The sequence below is a fragment of the Moschus berezovskii genome, chromosome 18 (genome assembly GCF_049115385.1).
Source record: "Moschus berezovskii isolate FMDL1 chromosome 18, NW_MosBer_1.0, whole genome shotgun sequence".
In the NCBI taxonomy this organism is placed as follows: domain Eukaryota; kingdom Metazoa; phylum Chordata; class Mammalia; order Artiodactyla; family Moschidae; genus Moschus; species Moschus berezovskii.
This window is the reverse complement of record NC_142477.1, coordinates 72,303,124-72,323,788: the sequence shown is the minus strand read 5'-3', so window position 1 is coordinate 72,323,788 and position 20,665 is coordinate 72,303,124. Positions and strand designations below refer to the sequence as shown.

At 38.1% G+C, this 20,665-nt stretch overlaps 1 protein-coding gene across 3 annotated transcripts in view; it reads left to right on the top strand.

Moving 5' to 3' along the window:
• The window catches only part of CPEB4 (cytoplasmic polyadenylation element binding protein 4), a 71,300-nt gene that overhangs the window by 29,081 nt on the left and 21,554 nt on the right, over positions 1–20,665 (top strand). For 2 of the 3 annotated variants that reach the window (XM_055421845.2, XM_055421844.2), the window contains exon 3: positions 11,545–11,595. The exons of the other annotated variant lie outside the window; for it this stretch is intronic. In XM_055421845.2, coding sequence (XP_055277820.1) covers positions 11,545–11,595 — 51 coding nt within the window. The remainder of the gene's footprint in view (positions 1–11,544; positions 11,596–20,665) is intronic. 3 annotated transcript variants of the gene reach the window in all.

Below are 20,665 nucleotides of genomic sequence, written 5' to 3'. Positions count from 1 at the left end.
CAACTTAACAACAGGAAGCAGAACAGTTGCACAACTATGCCACACATTATTTCTTCCTGACATGTATGGAATCTCAACTTAAATATTATAGGCAGTTGATTCATTTATCAGTTGTGTATACCTGATTTGTGAATTTCTTTATTTGCTACTCCTTATTTTTTCCCCTCATGTTGCCACTCCCCTCACTACCAGATTTAAAAGAGGGAAAAGAGAAAAGCGTTGATGAACTTTTTGCTGTTCTGCAGTAAAAATTTGCAAAAGGAGTACCTTTTAACTAGTTCAGTTCTATCACTCAGTAGTGTCTGACTCTGTGACCCCATGGACTGCAGCACGCCAGGCCTCCCTGTCCATCACCAACTCCCAGAGTTTACTCAAACTCATGTCCATTGAGTTGGTGATGCCATCCAACCATCTCATCCTCTGTTGTCCCCTTCTCCTCCTGCTTTCAACCTTTCCCAGCATCAGGGTCTTTTCCAATGAGTCAGTTCTTCACATCAGGTTGCCAAAGTATTGGAGTTTCAGCTTCAGCATCAGTCCTTAAAATGAATATTCAGGACTGATCTCCTTTAGGATGGACTGGTTGGATCTCCTTGCAGTCCAAGGGACTCTCAAGAGTCTTCTCCAACACCATAGTTCAAAAGCATAAATTCTTTGGCACTCAGCTTTCTTTATGGTCCAACTCTTACATTCATACAGGACTATTAGAAATACCATAGCCTTGAGGCAGACCTATGTTGGCAAAGTAATATCTCTGCTTTTTAATATGCTGTCTAGGTTGGTCATAGCTTTTCTTCCAAGGAGCAAGCATCTTTTAATTTCATGGCTGCAGTCACCATCTGCGGTGATTTTGGAGCCACACAAAATAAAGTCTGTCACTGTTTCCACTGTTTCCCTATCTATTTGCCATGAAGTGATGAGACCAGATGCCATGATCTTAGTTTTCTGAATGTTGAGTTTTAAGCCAACTTTTTCACTCTGCTCTTTCACTTTTAAACTAGTTACTACTTTTCAAGTCAGGTATGGAAATGGCCTGGCTACCTCTGGGCTTCATTATTTTGTCTGACTTGTCTGACAGACTTAGTCTGAATTCAGTCCCACATCAGTGCATTCTGTTCTAAAAGCAGGACTCTTTTTTTATTCTGCTTATTACCTGGTAACCAGTCAATTAAGAACATTAGTGAGACTCTGAAGGGAAAGTAGTTCCATAATCTCTTTGGTATCCAGTTGAGCTCATGCCAGTTGCTGTACTTTGGGAAAGAGAAGGAAGGAATCAACCAGTTAGAGGAACCTTTTTTAATTCTTGAGAACCATCACTGAAGTGCAGATCTTCTAAAGAGCAGCCATGATTAATTACTGTTAATTTGTATAAAGACTCTAAAAGTCTTAACTTCTACTGGCTATAACATTCCAAATAATAAATGTCTGCCATGGTTAATTAAATGGAGATGCTTAAATTGGCCACTTGATGTCTTTATTGTAAAAGATCAGAAGTTGTAAGCTCAGACTTTCCCAAAATGTAAGAAATAAAAAGAAGCATTGAGGAGTATATTAAGACCTGGTTTTGCCATAAGCAGTTACATGGCTTAAGTTGGTCACTTCCCTCTAGATCTCGGTGTCTTCATCTAAAAGAGGAAGTGAAGGGATTGAACTTAGTGACCTTTAAGTTACTATCAGCAATTCTGCACAGTCTCTGGTATGGTATTCCTAAATGTCAAGGTTGAAGGTTTAATGACTGAAAGTAGCATATGGGTTTCATGTGAGCATTTCATATTGAGTAGCTTGTAATAAGGGATATAACCAGAAATCAGTCAGATCTGCTCAGTTGAGTGGAGGCTTTGTTTCTAGAGTGCATTTTTTCTTTTTGAGATAGGCCTAAAAATGCTATGTCTAGGAAGCAGTTGTTTAAACTTGGCTTTATGTAATGTTTCTGTTCTTAATTTGTGGATCATGGACCTCTTCAGCCATGGTAATTATTTGATGGGATCCAGGAACCTGTTAGAACCAAACATTCCAGTTAGATGATAGATTTGTCATGTGTGTGTTGCATGATTATCTTTTAAAGCATGCAGATGCTGATGTAATACAATGAAAAAACATTTAAAGGTGTTGCTGAATTCATAGTAGCCTTTTATTATTAAAGGCTTTTCTTGTGATTGTTTTACTTGTAATATCCACTGTAGTGGGGCTTGAGGGCTTCAGTTATGGTGGGGAGCCTCTGCGAAATATTTTGATCAGCGTAGGTCTTAATAATTATGAAATGTTATGAAACACTGCTGTGGAGAACTTCTCTAATTGTTCAGCTTTAAACTCCTGCCATTAGAATGTTCCCCATTACCAAAAAGAACACAACTAAAAAAGGAATTCCATAGAGGAAAATGGTGGGATGAGGACAAAGGGGGAGCAAGGAGTCACTTACTTTACCCTAGCTTATCATCTCCAGCAAGTAGTAATAGCGTTTTGGAATGTTGTCTCTGGGGCATCTGTAGCCATCTTTTTGCTTTCTGAAGCATAGCTAGGGGTGTGGACTGTTCAGATTACAACTCACACAGTGCCAGGGGCATGGGGAGCCCTGTGCCAACAGGTGTGCACCCTGTTGCGCGGTAACACGGCAGCCCTTGTTAGGAGGGGGAGATGGCCTTCTTCAAGCCACATAGTACTTTGCATTTTAGCTTCAGCTTGAATTCCAGCTCTACATGCATTTAAGCGTATTCCATGTATTGGACAGTAGTAGGCGAATCCCAGGGACGGGGGAGCTTGGTGGGCTGCCATCTCTGGGGTCGCACAGAGTCGGACACGACTGAAGCGACTTAGCAGCAGCAGCAGCAGCAGCAGCAGGCCACAGTGCACATTTGATGCTGGTCTATATATTTCTTTTTTGATGTGGACCTGGACATGCTGTATAGGAAGCAGTGTTATCAACAAGTTTCAAGTGAAAGGGCAATTACTTCTGATACCATTTCTCTGACTTTTATGCTTTGCCCCTTCTGAAAATTATCTCTAATTTAAATCCTTATAATAACCTTCCATGTGAGTTTTGTGGTCTCCAGTTTATGGCTGAAGAGACTATGGTTCCAAGAGATACAACAGCTTTGGAAGTCAGTCGACTAACTGGTGCCTAGAGAATCAGGATGGGACACAGAGCCTCCGGCTGATGATCCAGTAGCCACACAATAGATATTTATGTGCAGCATTTATGAGGAGACAAACATTAAAAATGTTTATTTTAGTACACTTTAGGCATTCAGGTGTCTTAATTTCTTTGTAGGAAACTGGGAACAGAATTTAAAATCTGTATTTTGTCATAATCTTCTGTAAAAGATTCAGATTTCGCACACCTGCTAATTTCTTATTGGAGGGTACCTTTTAGAGGGTGAAGGTCTGGAATCACAGAGCGAACTTTTCCAAGCTGGCTTTTTCTTTTTCCTCATTCTGATTCACCAGGTCTGTTGTGAGACTTAAGCATGTGTATTCCAGAAGTGATTAAGGTAGACTGCTTTCCCTCCTCACCCCACCCTTCTTCTGCTTTGAGAACCACTTTGAATATATATGTAAAGTCTAAAGTTATGGGAGGCTGTTCATAAAACAAATATGGTATCAAGCAGATAGTGCCAAACACTATTTTAGCCTATTGGGGTATATCAGGAAATAAAAAATAAGACTCTTGACCTCATGCAGCTTATCCTTCAGATAATTTGCAGACATCTTTGAACAGCCTGTTTATTGAAGACTAATGAATAAGAGGAAGACTAAGTAAGTGCCTTTAGTATTAATAAAGGAAAATAAGAACGGGGCCTTTTGAGAATAACAAATGAAATTAGATATGAAATTCAAGTGAATGTTAAGGTTCAATTAAGTCATCAGAATTTATATTAAGTAAGTGATTAGTGTTGCTGATAGGTGTCTATACAGAATGCCAATTACTGACTTTGCTGATTGCTTTTGGGGCTTGGACTTCAGTAACCAGTGTTAAGGGGCTTCCCAGGTGGCACTAGTGATAAAGAACCCACCTGTGAATGCAGAAGATATAAGAGGCTTGGGTTTGATCCCTGGATTGGGAAGATCCCCTGGAGGAGGGCATGAAAACCCACTCCAGTATTCTTATCTGGAGAATCCCACGGACAGAGGAGCCTGCAGGCTACAGTCCACAGTATCACAGAGTCGGACACAACTGAAGTGACTTGGCATCCATAAACTAATGTTAAGAGTGGCTTGTCTCTAAAGTTCTTAATCGTTTGCAAGCAACTTACTTTATAGTACCTAGGAACTCTATCAGTCCTTCCAGTGAGTCAGCTCGTCACAAGGGATTGGGGGCGGGAGGAGACGGGGACGACAGAGAATGAGATGGATGGATGGCATCACCGACTCGATGGACATGAGTTTGAGTGAACTCCGGGAGTTGGTGATGGACAGGGAGGCCTGGCGTACTGTAATTCATGGAGTCACGAAGAGTCGGACACGACTGAGCGACTGAACTGAGGAACTCCATAAATTTGTCTTGATCTTCATGTTAGTGCAGAGAGCCACTTCTCAAAATGTTTTCCTTCAGGTCAGTTCTATAATTATTTATTTTTATCCACTGGTTCTTTTAAAATAGGTCTCTTATAACACATGCTTGTTTTAATCAACCTTTTTACAAGTTAGGAGAATTTTAATTAATTAATTTTAAAGTTAACTGCCTTGGCTTTGTTTCTAGATTGCTTAAAACTTTTTTACTACCCATTGGTCTGTTTTTCCACTTTTCCTTCCATTATATTTTCTTTTTTAACTGGCTTTGGCTGGTTTACTTTGAATGAAAACTATGCCTAATATTTTGAAGCTTGAAAAGTTGCCATTAATCTCTGGTATCATAACATCCTCTTAAGGCAAGTTATCTTGTTGCTATGTCCTCTAAATGTAGCATCCAGAGTCAGAAGGCCTCTGGCAAGGATAAAAATAGCCTTCCTGCTTGCTGGTTTGTTGTTAGGTTTACTGGCAGTAGGAAATCTTTTGAATTCCTTAATTGGGTCAACTCTTTGCTGGTGTCTCTCTAGACATTCCCTTCTGCCTGAAATTCTTAGATGCTTTTAGATCTTCCACCTTTGTACCTGCCCTCAGTTATAGTTAAAGCAATCCTTATGAAACCTTCCTCAATCTGTAGAAACATAGCACATTGACTTTACTTATCTTCCAGATAAAATGTTATTTTCTCTCTCTTTTTTTTTTTTTGCCACTCTGTACTCTAATTTTCAGCTACTATATCACAATTGAAAAATTAAGTCTGAGCTATTGGAGCAAAAAGAAGCTCCTGTTTGGCTGTTATTGAAAAGAATATTTTAAAGTTGAATTTCCAGAGTTTTCATTTCCTAAAATACTGCTGCTACTTTGCCAGTTTGGCTATCATAAAAGAAAAGAGTTAGCTTTTTTTCTCTGATCTTCTGAAAGAAGAATTATATCCCTGTTTGTAACTTAGAACATTAGCAGACTCTCATTTCTCTGAAGCTGAAAAATCCCCCAGATGGCCACTCCCTTCTTCAGAGTTCCAGTTTGGGTCTTACTTGGCAAGGAAGAATCCTTCCTCTTTCTTTCTCTTACAAGTGGGAAACTGTTAGTTGTCTCTGGCTTTTAAGTTACTGAAGGGAAAGGAATTACTATTAATTGAACACATACTGTATCCTGGGGGACTTTTCTGGGCATTCTGCAAAAATCATCTTATGAATTTCTCACATGTACGTGGAAATATCTCTGTTTTTACTTCAGAGAAACTAAGTAACTTGAACCTACCTCACTAGGTGAGATTGGTCCAGTTCTACACTTTGCACTGTGTGCTTCATGACAGAGAGACCGCTAGCTGCTAGCTTTGTTTTATTTATTCCACAGCTGTTTATTGAGTGCCTTTCTCCGCTCTAAGCTCTGGGATGTGAGACCCAAAACCTGTCCTCAAAGATTTTGTTGTCCTAGAGGAAGAGAGTTTAGAAATAGGTGATTTAAATACAGTATATAGTAAGTGTAAAGAGTGTTGTATGGAGCCGATAGGGCTGTCTGAACCAAGGAGCAGGTGGCTCTGGGCAGGACTTTCCATAGGATGTGAGGCCTAAGAAAGAAGCCACCTGGATAAAAGGGAGGGGGCTTGTGTGGTGAAACGCTGGAGACAGAGAGAAAGGAAGGCGTTCCAGACAGAGGAAGGGGCCCAGCCGAGAAAGTTAATGGGCCAGTAGTTCTGAATATCTAGAGTATCTAGAAGGGAAATGGCAGTGAGTCAAGCAAGAGAATTCAAGTATTTTTTACAAGCTCCAGCCTTTAAACTGAAAGTCAAACCTATTCTGGAAAGGGGTTTTGTGTAGTCTAAATTCTGTGTGTATGCATGTGTGTGTGTGTGTGTAATTTAAATGGCTTTTTGGGGAGCGGGGCAAGACTCTCCATCCAGTTGATGTCAGTCCCAGCTGGTGTCTCCTTCATAATTTTGCATGGAAACATCTTTACTGGAAGTTGATTGTATCACAGATAGGTCATGGGGTAGAAATTATTAAAAATGATTATCTCTGGAGACTTGCCTGGGAATCTAGTGGTTAAAACTCTGAATTTCAAATGCTGGGATTGCAGCGGGTTCAATCCCTGGTGGGGGAATTAAGATTCCCACATGCCAACAATAAAACACAAAATTATCTTTGCATCATTAAGTGATAGAACATAATGAGCACATTTTTATTAGTTCATATTTATATGTGTTCTGCATTTGTGTAAGTATAAAGTTAGTATTCAGAAACTGAATTTATCATTTCTTGGACCTTGCTTACATCGTGCAGGCCCCCACAGTGCCATCTTGCTGCAAATCTGACAATATTGGTAGAAACAGCAAATGCAGAAAGGCAGGAACAGCACCTCCTTTAAAAAATTACTTATGGCAGTAAGAGCAGAACCAGGAGAAACATCTCTAGTTAACAACAGATAATGTGTATGTATATGTATGAATATATTTGTGTGAGTGTTGTGCTGTGTTCATAAACCTTTTGATCTATCTTAGAAATGGACCTAAGTCCATGCTTATTCTTTCCCTGTGAAAAACGTTTAATGATGTTCACTGAAAAGAAAGAAAAGTGAAGTCACTAAGTCATGTCCAACTCTTTGCAACCCCGTGGACAGTAGCCTACCAAACTCCTCCATCCCTGGGATTTTCTAGGCAAGAGTTCTGGAGTAGATTGCTATTTCCTTCTCCAGGGGATCTTGCCAAGCCAGGGATCGAACCCAGGTCTCCCACTTTGCAAGCAAACGCTTTACCGTCTGAGCCATCAGGGAAGCCTGTCCACTGAAAACCTCTCCCTTTTTGTTAGTATCTAACAAAATTAACTCAGAATTTCAGGCTGCTTGTCACTATTTTGGTCAGCATGGCTATATTTTACACACCTTGCAGAGTTGTCCCCTGTTATCATTCCTTGGCCTATACCATGTCCCCAACAATGCTCGCATGACTGAAAAAGAGAAGGTCATAGCATGAAATCTAATAGCACAATACAACATTTGATATTTTTTATTGTTTGTGTGTTTGAAATGGCAGCATTTATTATATCATTTCCTGCTGAATCATCAGTAGCCATACTATCTGGGTTAGTTTTTAGAAAATAACTTATTTTACCTAATTTTGAAAGTAAGCGATACTAATTTATTAGAGTATTTCCTTCTAGTTTTTTTCTTCCTTTCATCTTATTAACTCGGTTACTTTAGCTAGTGTCTTAATGATAGTTATGATACTGTTCTTTTGAGCACCTCCTCCCCCAGTAATTCTTAGTCATTCTGGTTGGTAAATATTGGTTCTTTCCAACTCGCAAATGCCTGCTTAGAATCTGAATCTTTTCTAGGCTGTAGAATTTGGTAGTGTAGTTCCCCAGAGTCACACTGTATCAGTTGCCTATATTTGGCTAGGTTGAGTCATGCCACCAAATATAGTCTATGCCCTCTGCATGATGTATGCCAAGCTTCTGGCTCCAAATGCCACAGCTGGCCTCCAGGGACAACTACTTTTCCTGTCATAGTGTCCCTTAAGGTTAGGACTGCTGATCTGGCAGTATTTCTTTGTATTTATAACATAATGAATTTTAGTTTATAACATAATGAACTAAGACCCTCCAAAGACTAAATTTTATCCACGAAATAGATTCACTTGCCAGAAATCCTAATGCTTTCCTTCTCCCCTGAGGAATTCAATTCTAAATGTATTATGATACATTATGGGTTATGTTTATAGATAAATGAGTTATCAAAAAAACAAAAAATAAAACTCACAAACACTGGGTTATATTAATATTTAGATATCTCAGTGATTTTTATTTTACTTCAGTGTATTCATTTGTGAAATGATGGTGTTTTAAGTTCAGTGGAATAAACTCATTGAATACTTATTTGGTGCCCAAACAGGAAACTCAAGATACCTAAGTTTACTGACAGCAGCAACAACAATAGTGAAGCTCTAGTTCTTAAAGAGGCGGCTGTTACTTAAAAGAGATAAGATAGTTAGCGAGCAGCTGAAATGATTACCGAAGACGGTTGTCTATTGCAATATGGATAGAAATAAAATTTTGTGAGTTAATCTAAAAAGGGGGGTTCTTTTTTGGGAAAGGTGCCCTAGGAAAAATAATTGAAAAAAAAAACACAAGTAAACAAACAAAAGAGATTTGAAAATATTCTCCATTGGAAACAAAGAGGTCTTGGAGGGAGGGGGGGGGGTTGTCAGTAATGTAGCCATGGACTAGAAAATGCAAAAATGCTGGTGAAAATTGGCATCTGTGGAGAAGAAATGAAAGGGGCACAAGGAGAATGTGAAAGGCTTGTAGAAGACTTTAGAGTAACATGGAACTTATAATGGGAGCTTTCAGAGGACTTCCAGAAAGGAAGGGGTCTGTGTTCTTCATAATAGATGTCATGAATGGATGACTCTCAATATTTTAATTATAGAAAGAATTAATAGGATAGGGCAGGTAGGGTAAGGAAGCATTATGAAAGTTTTTTCCAAAAGTTTTCTTATGTCACTGCTAATATTTTAAAATTGAAGTAGAAAGCATTGCTATTTGTTTAACAAAATATTTAACAGGTGTGTTTACTATACAGAGGGCGTAACTGATTTCAGCCCAACAAGACTCATCATAAGAACAAGTCAAAAAATAAAAACAAGTGTCACTTTCAGAGTTAAACTGTAAATTTTGCCAGTGATTCTTCAGTGTCCTATTGTCCTAGCTGAAGGACAGAATTACAGTATTTAGAAGTCTGAGGAGCAGAAAAAGTCTCAAAGATACTTACTTTGTGAGTGCAGGGTGGCATCTCAGGAGGTGTGTGTTGAGGCAGATGGAGAGAACTGAGTGAGGGGGTATTTTTGTGCCTGTTTTGTTGAAATATTCTTATCTTTCTCCTTAAAAGGTACCCCAAAAGTGAGTTTCTGATGAGATGGAACTTGACTAGTTAAATTGGGCCAGCTAGTTTGGGAATTTATCTTTGGATTCTCATTGTTAATTATCCTTTTTTAGTATCAAATAAGAGGCATTATAGTTCATATAGAACAGCCTTGGTTTCATTAATGTTACTTTTTTAAAAAATTAAGAGTATCTTCTTAGAAATAGCAGAAACTTAACTTCAGTTAATATCATTAAATATTTTTGTTCCTGTGTTGATTTATATCATCTTTTTAAAAAGTGTTTTATGATGAAAATGGTGTGAGTGATAACTGTTAGTTCACTGACTAGAGGGTACAGCTACAAAAATAAGGCAAGTGTTCCATCACAGAAAATCAGCTGCTACTATGAGTTAAGTGACTCAGAAACACTACTCCCTCCCTCCCTCCCAAGTTTTTAACAGTTAAGGTCATGTTCTTGTTCCAGCATCTCAAGTCTATGCTTTTTTAAAGATATTCTTGTGACAGGTCATATGATCTGGGCTTACCGTTAAAGCAGTTAAGCTGGAATTCACTGAATTTAGATACTTGGCTGTGTATATAAACATTAAGTAACAAAGACAATTTTAAGGAAGAAATTGAAATATCAAAGTTAATTTTCACCTCCTCCTTGCCAGTCTCCATCCCTACCTTTCCTCCCTAAACAGGAACACATTGAAATTTTAAGTGAAGCACTTTACAATTTAAAAAATCCTTGTATTTGGTTTTAAATTGTAGAAAAATGTTCAGATTTTGTTTCATATTAGACTCCCAAGTTTTGCATGTGGATTAATTAAAGCTATTAGCAACAGAGAACACTTTTCTCTTTTCATGGCATGAGTTTATTTCTGTGGAGACTATTTGAAAGAGGATTTTGAGAGATTGAAGGATAACTGTGGTCTAAAGTTCCTTTCTAAATAATTTTAAATGTGTGGCTGGTGGTGGATAGGACCACATACTAGCCCTGGCTCCCGTAGTGTTCATCGGAAGTAGGTGGGGTCTGGAGTTTTCCCCAGCATCCTGAAAGTATTGCTCCAGTCATGGGAGAAGCTCTGCTTACCCACCGTTTTTATTGTCTTGGAGAGTGTGTTATGGTTCTCTGGGGTCAGAGTTTAAACTGCTGTTTCCTAATTGGAATGTTTGTAATTCTGAGTCAATTTTATATTCTCACACTACTCCTGATGCATAGAGTGCTGAACTCTGGTAGGTAATTAACCATCAAGTTCCCCTTTTCATTGCTTAGATGAGCAAGACTTTACCTTCCATTGCTTAGATGAGCAAGTTCTTTACCATTCTTACGAAGGGCATGTGGAATATGGAGACATAAAAATGTTGTAATAATGAGTTTTATAATTTGTAGCATAGATCTAGGCTTAAGTATGTGCAGTCTGGATACCTCAACTTACATGTAGAAACTCTTCCAGAGTAGAAATTCATTCCCCCCTTTATTTGCGGAAGATGGTGCATCCTTCAAAAATTTTAGACTTTCATAAGCCCTTTGCTCATGGGGTTCTTGTGTGCCCATCTTAGGTTCAAAATTCAGAGAAAATTAACCCAGCATTTATTGAATGCTCTTCTGCCTCTGTGCATTTTGCTGTGTGCTTTGCTATTTCTTCATGTGTAAGTACAGTGAAATGTGTTCCTTTACTTTCTGTACTTATTACCCCAGATATGAATTTAAACCTACTGGCATGTCTGTACATGTAGGCATAAAACTGGCACCTTTGTTATGATTCATATAAAAAATACTACTGCTAGCTACATACTTTCAAATAGCAGTAAAGAACTACACATGAAAGAAAACTTGCACATTTATGGGGAAAAAACATGAAGATTGTTATTAGGAGTTGATATGAGAACACAGTGGTGTAAAGATTACTTTGGATGGGGATTTGGAAATTAGAATAACTGAATAGTGAAATATAAGGGATATTTTATTTTCCCACTTTCAGGCTTTCCCTTTTTGAATGTTTGTGAACATGCTGTTTGATATGTCCTCTTAACTCTTTTTGTGTTTATTAGCACAGTAAGTTTTATTCCCATAATATGGTTTTTAAAATACCTATTAAGCAATTAATTCAGCTTTGTTGTTGAATACATTTAAACCATCTATGAAAAAAAATATAGTAATGGCCTTCTTCTACCCTTAGGTCGTCTAAACTATTCATATCCGGGATCCGATAGCTCTCTGCTTATTAATGGTAAGTGATAATAATTGATTCACCCTAGTGAAATTCACAGGGTTAGAAAATATAGTAGTTGTGCTTCAGCAGGTGGAGAAATGACACTAGTTTGCTCTGCAATGATAACTGCAAGTTGCTATTAATCTGTCAGATATTTTATGAATAATTATTATTACTCCAAGTTAGAGCAGAAACTTTTTATAAACTATGAGAGCCAACTAATTTGCTGTCTTAAAACTGGTGACAATGAAAATAAATGAGGATCCTGTAATGACACATAAAGAATGGCTTAATTCAGTGTTTGCTTCTGTAGAATGACCTTTGAAGTGTCAACACGAAAACCATTTCTGTGTAGTTGGAAAAGGAAAGGGAAGGTAATCAGAGATCTAAAATCAGAAAAAAACAGCCTAAGACCACAGGGCTTGACTTTGCAAAGGACAAGGTCATTCACTATTTGCTATCTAATGACAACAAGAAAAATGAAGTTTTATTGGCCTTTGCAGTGCCTTCAGTAAATTCTACTTGCCTATTCTAAATATTACCACTGAGCTATTCTCTTTTTACATGTGTATTCTGAAGCAAACTATATTTATTAAGGAAGGAGGGGCCATCTACTCACAGAAGGAATTAAAGAATTTAAAAAAAAGTCTTTTTTATAAGAGTATAGTTTAAAATAATTGGGTGGAATTCATAAGCCTTGTTTACTTCTTTTTCACTCTTTTACTATTGTATATGGATTTCACATGTCTGTGTTCATAGTGCCATCCACTATGAATAAGTTGCTAAATGAGTTGCTAAAACTCATTTTAAGTCCCACCACTTCTATGAAGTATTCTTGACCAAATAACCATATTCTCCACATTCCTCAAACAAAGCGAAACCAAAAAGAATCCTCCTCCTTTTCCATGGTCTAGTATGAATGAGGAGTTGAAACTTATTGTTTTAACTGAATTTATTTTTCTGTAGTGTTTAAAAATCAGTGTTCTGTAGAATATAGGATTATTGAGCCGTGAAAAGTTAGAAGGAGATTTGATTTATGAGAGTTGCTGCATGCATTAGATCCTCTGGAGACCATGTGGCTTGTAGAAACCTCCCTTGTTCATCAGTCTTTGGTCTTTACATGCTGCAGTGCCAGAAATAATGCCAAAATACAGTATTTCAGCATAAATGTGTATAGACTGAAATCCAAAACTGGTGACAGTGGCATCAGGATAAGGGGGAGTATGTAAGGGTCGCCACTGTAGTGTGGTTTCATCTTTTCCTGTGGAATGAGTTCCAGAGTCAGGTGCTAGGAATTGCAAGCAACCAAGATCTGAGATACTGTTGTTCTGTCTTAGGCAAAGGGATGAACTCTTCATTCTCCCAATTGTTTCATTACTGCTAAGTTATTAATAGGTCAGTTGTCCCTGGGGTATGTTTGTTACAGAGTTGAGAAAAAGAAACATTCTCTGGTGGGTTTTCCTTAAAGCAAAATTCACTTAATTTTTGAGTCTACTATAAGATTTTTTCCCTTTTATACCCCCCACCCCCCTTAATATCCTTTCTTTCAAGATTAGATTATTTTTTAATGACCCTCACTTGGCAAAGGAAAAATAAAGGTAACTTACCCCCCTAAATATTTATGTTTTGAAATTTTACTGCCCACACCCTCTAGAAGTAGACTAGATGGTTTTTTACTGTTGTATACATGGAAATTTTATTCTAGAAGTAAACTGACTGAGGTTAACATTATCTCAAACTGAAAGATAGGAAGATAAGAACAAAGAGATGTCAAAGAGGGAAAACTTGCTGCCTCCTCAGGCAAGACCCAGACTATGGGGTTATGGCTGCCATGGTCTCAGATCCAGTATTCAGCTTTGCAGGGTCCCAGAACTTGATTTTGTCAGTATGAGCAAGTGTTAGTTCTTAATAACAAGCTGACTTGTACTGGATGCCAATGTATACATTCATGATGAGGAGATACTTCCAGTATCTCTAGATACTGGAGTTTACTGATAGACCCATTCCCTCTCTGACAGCAGAGTCCAGATTATAGAAGGTTGCTTAAAAATCTTGAAATTAACGCAAGGTGGAGGTGGAGGGATATTAAGACAGTTCTTCAGTCACCTTGATTTAGTTTAGGCATGCAGGAGACTTGAGTTTGATCCCTGGGTCGGGAAGGTCCCCTGGAGAAGGAAGTGGCAACCCACTCCAGTATTCTTGCTTGGGAAGTCCCATGGTCAGAGGAACCTGGCAGGGTCGCAGAAGAGTTGGATATGACTGGGCACCTAGACAACAACAATAAATTGCCCATTCTTTTCAGTCAAATTTTTGAAACATCTTCCATGTAGATAAATTGGTCGCATTCATATGATAATTCTTAGTAGCACTTTGTTCTCACTATGGCTCAGGTTTTGGGGGCTCCTGTATTGCAGAGCTAGTTTAATGCATTACTTGTGTTTAATGAAGATAAACTCAGAAATCACAAATGATATCCATCTTGTAGGATTGTGGTGGAGATAAGTACATGTAAAATCATTTAGCATAGCACCTGGCATGTAGTCAAACTAAATTAATTAGAATGTCATTTTGGGAATATTATTGCTAAAGATTTGTAAGGGGAAAAAGAAACACAAACCAAGAGATTATGATGAGTTGAAAAAATTATCTGATATTGAACATGCTTTTTTTGTCTCTTATTAAGATAGATAACCTGAAACTTAATTTATTTACTTTTAAATGCAGTCTCTTTACATCTTACATCCATTCAGCCTTTTCTTAAAGCTGAAAATAAGCCTAATATGTTGTGTTGCTTTGTATTCATTATTCAACCTTGAGACTTAAAGGAACCATCAGGAGCTGTTCTTTACTGTCCATCACAAGTAGTCTATTCAGGCTTTTAAAAACCTTTAGAAAGGTGATTATATAGCTCCTTTACTTTGCATCAGTTAATAACTTTCAGAGCTTTTCTTCCAAGCCTCTGTTGAATTGAGAACCATTTCTTGCTTTATTTGAATAAAAATATGAAAGAACTGTTTCCTCTCTTAAATGTACTTTTGAATTTCAGTGTGACTTTTATTGTATAACTTGTTTTGAAATTTTCAAGCAATCAGAGGTTTGGGGGAAGAAGTGGGGTTTAAATTCTAAATAAATGAAAAGAAAATGATTCAAAATACTTAGTCTACTAGCTTCAGCAGTTATATTGGAATAATATCAGCATTTACATGTACAAAGGGAAAAAGGGCTTGCTTACCCAGCAGATCAGATTGCTTTTTTTTTTCCCTGTGGCTATACTCAGTCATCAGTTTTCAGACTATGCAATTACCTTCATATTACCACTCATGACTTTTAAAAGACATTGCCAGTATAATTCAATATTAATTGGGGAAGATCCCCTGGAGAAGGAAACGGTAACCCACTCCAGTATTCTTGCCTGGAGAATCCCATGGATGGAGAAGCCTGGTAGGCTACAGTCCACGGGGTCGCAAAGAGTCGGACACGACTGAGCGACGGAACGGAACGGAACGGAGGGAATTATTATTGTATTGTTACTAGTTGTAGAGATTTTTTTTGAGGGGCATCCTTAGGGGGAGATTCTTGGATTTTAAATGTACTAAAAAAACAAAGCAACTTTCTGGCTACATTTTGGATATTGTAATTAGTTCTTTAGGACTGCCATAACAGGTACCACTGACTGGATGGCTTAAACTGAAATTTATTTCTAGTCTTGGAGGCTCGAAGTCCGACATCAAAGGGTGAGCAAGGTTGATTTCTTCTGAGGCTTCCCTCCTTGACTTGTAGAGAGCTGTCTTTTCCTTGTCTTTATACGGTTTTACCCCCTGTGAAAGTCTGCGTCCTAATCTCTTATAAGGACACCAGTCATATTGGATCAGGGCCAGTCCGGTGACCTGTTTTATTTTAACTTTAACCACCTCTTTAAAGCCCCTGTTTCAAATAGTCACATTCTGAGGTTCTGAGGGTCAGGACTTTAGCGTATGGATTTTGAGGAGGGAACACTATTTATCCCTTAACAGATAACCATTTCCTAGTTAATTTTATGTAGTAGGAATATAGTTAGAATATCCATTTTATAGTTGTGAAAAGCAGCCCTGAAACAGTTTCTCAGCTAGTCAGAAAGCAGTGCTAAGCATAGGCCAGATTCATCTCATATTTTTCTGGTGTGTTTTGGTTTAGCTCTGAGCTAGATATCAGATTGAATGATTAATTTTCCTTTACCCAACTTGAAACTTTATTTTATGCAAGAAAACTAACATTTAACCACTACCACCACCTCTGTATAAAAGTGCTTGTGTGTGGTACCTTTTTCTTCAACCTCCCACTTTACAACTTTAGTGTTTAGGATTAGCTGCTTCAAAAATGAAGCTTCTGGCAGGGAAAGTTGCTGCTGCTGCTGCTGCTAAGTCACTTCAGTCATGTCTGACTCTGTGCGACCCCATAGATGGCAGCCCACTAGGCTCACCCATGGAAAGTTACAGAGCAGCAAAAAATACTAGTTTTGAACAGATGCATGTATGTATTTCCTTTCCTCTGTGGATGTCTCTCACTTAGAAGCATCAGCTAAAGTACTTGTTTGTCCCAGAGGAGATTAGTAAGAAATCTTTTAAAAGTTAGCATAGAAAAATATCTCTTAATTATAGTTCTTTTAAAGGGAGAAGATTGTTTGCTTAACGAGGGTAGGGGACAGAAATCTATGAAAAGGGAGGGCATAATTTACCCAGGAGAAATGTAGATTATAGTTACTTGCTGAAAATGTATGTAATATGGTTCATAGTTGCTACAGGAAGGAGCATGTTGAAAGATCCTTTCATGAAAAAGACAATATGAAAACCTGTTGTAAACTCTATCAAGTGGTCTACAGTTGTTAGCCTTGGAATAGTAATGAAGAGCTGAAAGTAACTGTTGAAGATCAGCCTAAGAATGTATACATCTGAGTTTACTTTTGAGGAAGGAAGAGAATTATTATTTACTGAGCGTCTGTCAGACCATCGTATGTATATGTGGTACCTTTTGTTACTCATTTTTGCAGCTTTTTAAATAGTAAATTGAGGGCTTGGGAAATACAGAAACTGGGTTACGTGCAATCTCTGCCCTTCTGTTCGGCAGTTTAAATAGTCCTCTCATGTCTTTATTGTATCTTGTTAACATTCTTTGAATTAGTATAGCAAGCTAGTGTAAACACAAGCCAATGTGACATAGGAAATCCTATGAGTCATATGAAAGTGAAAGTTGCTCAGTTGTGTCCGACTCTTTGCCGCCCCATGGACTATACAGACCATGGGATTCTCCAGGCTAGAATACCAGAGTGGGTAGCCGTTTCCTTCTCCAGGGGATTTCCCCAACCCAGGAATCGAATCCAGATCTCCTGCCTTTCAGGCGGATTCATTACCAGCTGAGCCACCCGGGAAGCCCAAGAATACTGGAGCGGGTAGCCTATACCTTCTCTAGGGGATCTTCCCGACCCAGGAATCGAACTGGGGTCTCTCGCATTGCAGGCAGATTCTTTACCAGCTGAGTTACCAGGGAAGCCCATAAAGCATATAAATAAAATAATTTTGTGACAGTGAGCCCATTAAGAAATTAGGGGATGATTTATAAAATCATTTAAAGTGATTCTTTGCGTCTTTGTTGAATTATATACTTTGGTCTTTGTGATGATTGTCTGCTTTTTGGTTCTGCCACCTTTATTCCTTTGTTTACAGATTAACCCCTTTCAGCGTCCAGTCTTTGATTTCTTTTTAACTGGTTTACTAATTTGACTGATTCTCCCACATACCTTTTTTTTTTGGTCCTACTGGAAAAACAAGTTATTTGATAACATCTTCTAATCTGACCATCTCCCGTTGTTTTCCAAGTAGCATTGCTGTCTACCTTCTCAACAGCGGGCAGTGAGAGGTAAATGGAGGTAGACCAGCCTGAGGTAGCATGAGTAGTATAGGTCTTTCATTGCCCACTAAAAGCTAGTCATATTTTACTCTTTATAGCCTAGAGTCCTATTCTTTTTTTTAAATTTATTTTTAATTGGAGGAAAATTGCTTTACAATGCTGTGTTGGTTTTTGTGGTACAACGTCAGTCAGCCCTAAGTACACATACATCCCCTCGGTCTTGAACCTCCCTCCCACCACCGTTCCATCTCACCCCTCTAGGTCATCACAGAGCACTGAGATGAGCTGCCTGTGCTGTACAGTAACTTCCCACTAGCTATCTGTTTTACACATGGTAATGTGTATGTTTTCAATGCTACTCTCTCAATTCGTCCTGCCCGCTCCTTCCCCTGCAGTGTCCGTAAGTCTGTTCTCTACATCTGTGTCTCTATCCTGCCCTGCAAATAGATTCATCAATAACATATTTGTAGACTCCATAAATGTGCATTAATATACGGCATTTGTTTTTCTCTTTCTGACTTACTTCACTCTGTGTAACAGGCTCTAGGTTCATTCACCTTAGTTCAACTGGCTCAAATTCTTTACTTTTTATTAAAGTCCTATTTACAGAATTAGATGCCCTCATGTAGGAAAGGATGGTTTTAATATATCATTTGTTTTTTTTAAATTATTTATTTTTACTTGATTGATGTTTGGTTTGCAATATTGGTTTGATTTCTGTCATGTATCAACATGAATTAACCATAGGTGTACATATGTGCCCTCCCTCTTGAATCTCCCTCCCAGCTTCTACCCATTTCTACCCCTCTAGGTTATTACAGAGCCTCCGTTGGAGTCCCCTGAGTCATACAGCAAATTCTCACTGGCTGTATGTTTACATGTGTTAGTGTATATGCATCCATGCTACTCTATTTATTTTACCCTCTCCACCCTTTTCCATAAGTCTGTTCACTATGTCTGTGTCTCCGTTGCTGCTCTGCGAACAGATTCCTTAGTACCATCCTTCTAGATTCCATGTATATGTGTTAATATACAATATTTGTTTTTCTCTTTCTAACTACTTCACTCTGTTTGATAGGCTCTAGGTTCATCCACTTCATTAGAACTGACTCAAATGTATTCGTTTTTATGGCTGAGCAGTATTGTATATATGTACCACAATTTCTTTATCCATTCATCTGTTGATGGACATCTAGGTTGCTTCTATGTCTTGGCTATTGTAAATAGTGCTGCAGTGAACATTGGGGTACATGTGTCTTTTTCAGTTTTGGTTTCTTCAGGGCATATGCCTAGGAGTGGTATTGCTGGGTGATATGGTGGTTTTATTCCTAGTTTTTAAAGGAATTTCCATACTGTTTTCCATAGGGGCTGTATCAATTTACATTTCCACCAGCAGTGTAGGAGGATTCCCTTTTCTTCACACCCTCTCCAGCACTTGTTGTTTGTAGATTTTTTGATTATGGCCATCCTGTCTGGGGTGAAGGAGATACCTCATTGTAGTTTTGATTTGCATTGAAGTAGTGATGTTGACCATCTCTTTATGTTTATTAGCCATCTGTATGTCTTATTTGGAGAAATGTCTGTTTAAGTCTTATTTTTAACATAAGTATCAAGAAGAAAACTCAAAAGGATCCATTAACAGGTTTGGTAATATAGTGCACTGCTGCTGCTGCTGCTAAGTCACTACAGTAGTGTCCGACTCTGTGTGACCCCATAGACGGAAGCCCACCAGGCTCCCCCATCCCTGGGATTCTCCAGGCAAGAACACTGGAGTGGGTTGCCATTTCCTTCTCCAATGTGTGAAAGTGAAAAGTGAAAGTGAAATCACTCAGTTGTGTCCGACCCTTAGCGACCCCACGGACTGTAGCCTACCAGGCTCCTCCATCCATGGGATTTTCTAGGCAAGAGTACTGGAGTGGCTTGCCATTGCCTTCTCCGAATATAGTGCACAAAAAAGTGTAAATTTGAATACGACAGAAAAGAATGAAACAAGAAGTGGAATCAGTCTTTCTTTCATCATTCCAGTTCCTGTCCCCAAAGGTTCTTGTGGTTGTTTCTAGAAAAAATATTTGAGTACATTCCCATGTATCTATTTCTGTTTCCTTTTTTGTTAAGTTCACACAATAAGAATCATACAGTATACACTTAGGTACCTCATGCAAGCTACATTTTAGAGATCAGCACATGAATATGTACCATATTTCTTAAATAACTATTTTTTGTGATATATTTTGTGAATATACCACTGTTATGTCTAATTTGTTCCTTTTCTAACAAATGTTACAACCAAATAAGAAAAAGATACTTTTTAAGAGAGAAATATTTTCATTTTTATAATATATATATAATGTATATTGGAAAAGACCTGATAAAAGAGTCTTTCTGTATATTTTTGCAAGTCTAAAATGCCAGACTACTGAAATATTTTACTAGAGGAAATTTACTGATGAATATAGGGCATTTGTAAGCAATCTTGTAAAGATATTTTGGAAATAATGTATTTATCAATCCATCTAATAGTAATATTCATCCAAAAGTTATAAAAATTTATAGCCATAATGTTTCCAGCCCATTTAGAACATTCTTGAATCATCTTAGTACTGAACACCAAATTATATAGATTAGAACCAAGTAATGTAAATGATAAACATGTAAATAGTATTCACCTTAACTCTGATGGGAACCAGAGGGTTTTTATTCAATACTAACGTACATCTTTTAAAAACTAACAGTGTATGTGCTGTGCTGTGCCTAGTCACTCAGTCGTGTCCAGCTCTTTGGGACCCCATGGATTGTAGCCCGCCAGTCTCCTCTTTCCATGGGATTCTTCAGACCAGAATACTGGAGTGGGTAGTCTTTCCCTTCTCCAGGGGATCTTCTGAATGCAGGGATTGAACAGGGGTCTCCTGCATTGCCAGTGGATTTTTTACTAGCTGAGCTACCAGGGAAGTCTTAACAGTGTATATTCTTTGGTAATTACAGGAAAATTCTAAGCAGAGTTTATTTCTGCCGACTTAGCTAGAAGTTTTCCAAAATACAGATTTCTTTAAACATGGTTTAAGTGATTTTTTAAACTGCCACTACCTCTGGTGTTTGTAAAATGTCAAATAATATACAGCGCTTGATAATCTTGAGATTGGAAATCCGTCTGACATTTTCCTCAGGAAACTGATGAAGATCTGTGTTATAAGCATTCCATCATAAT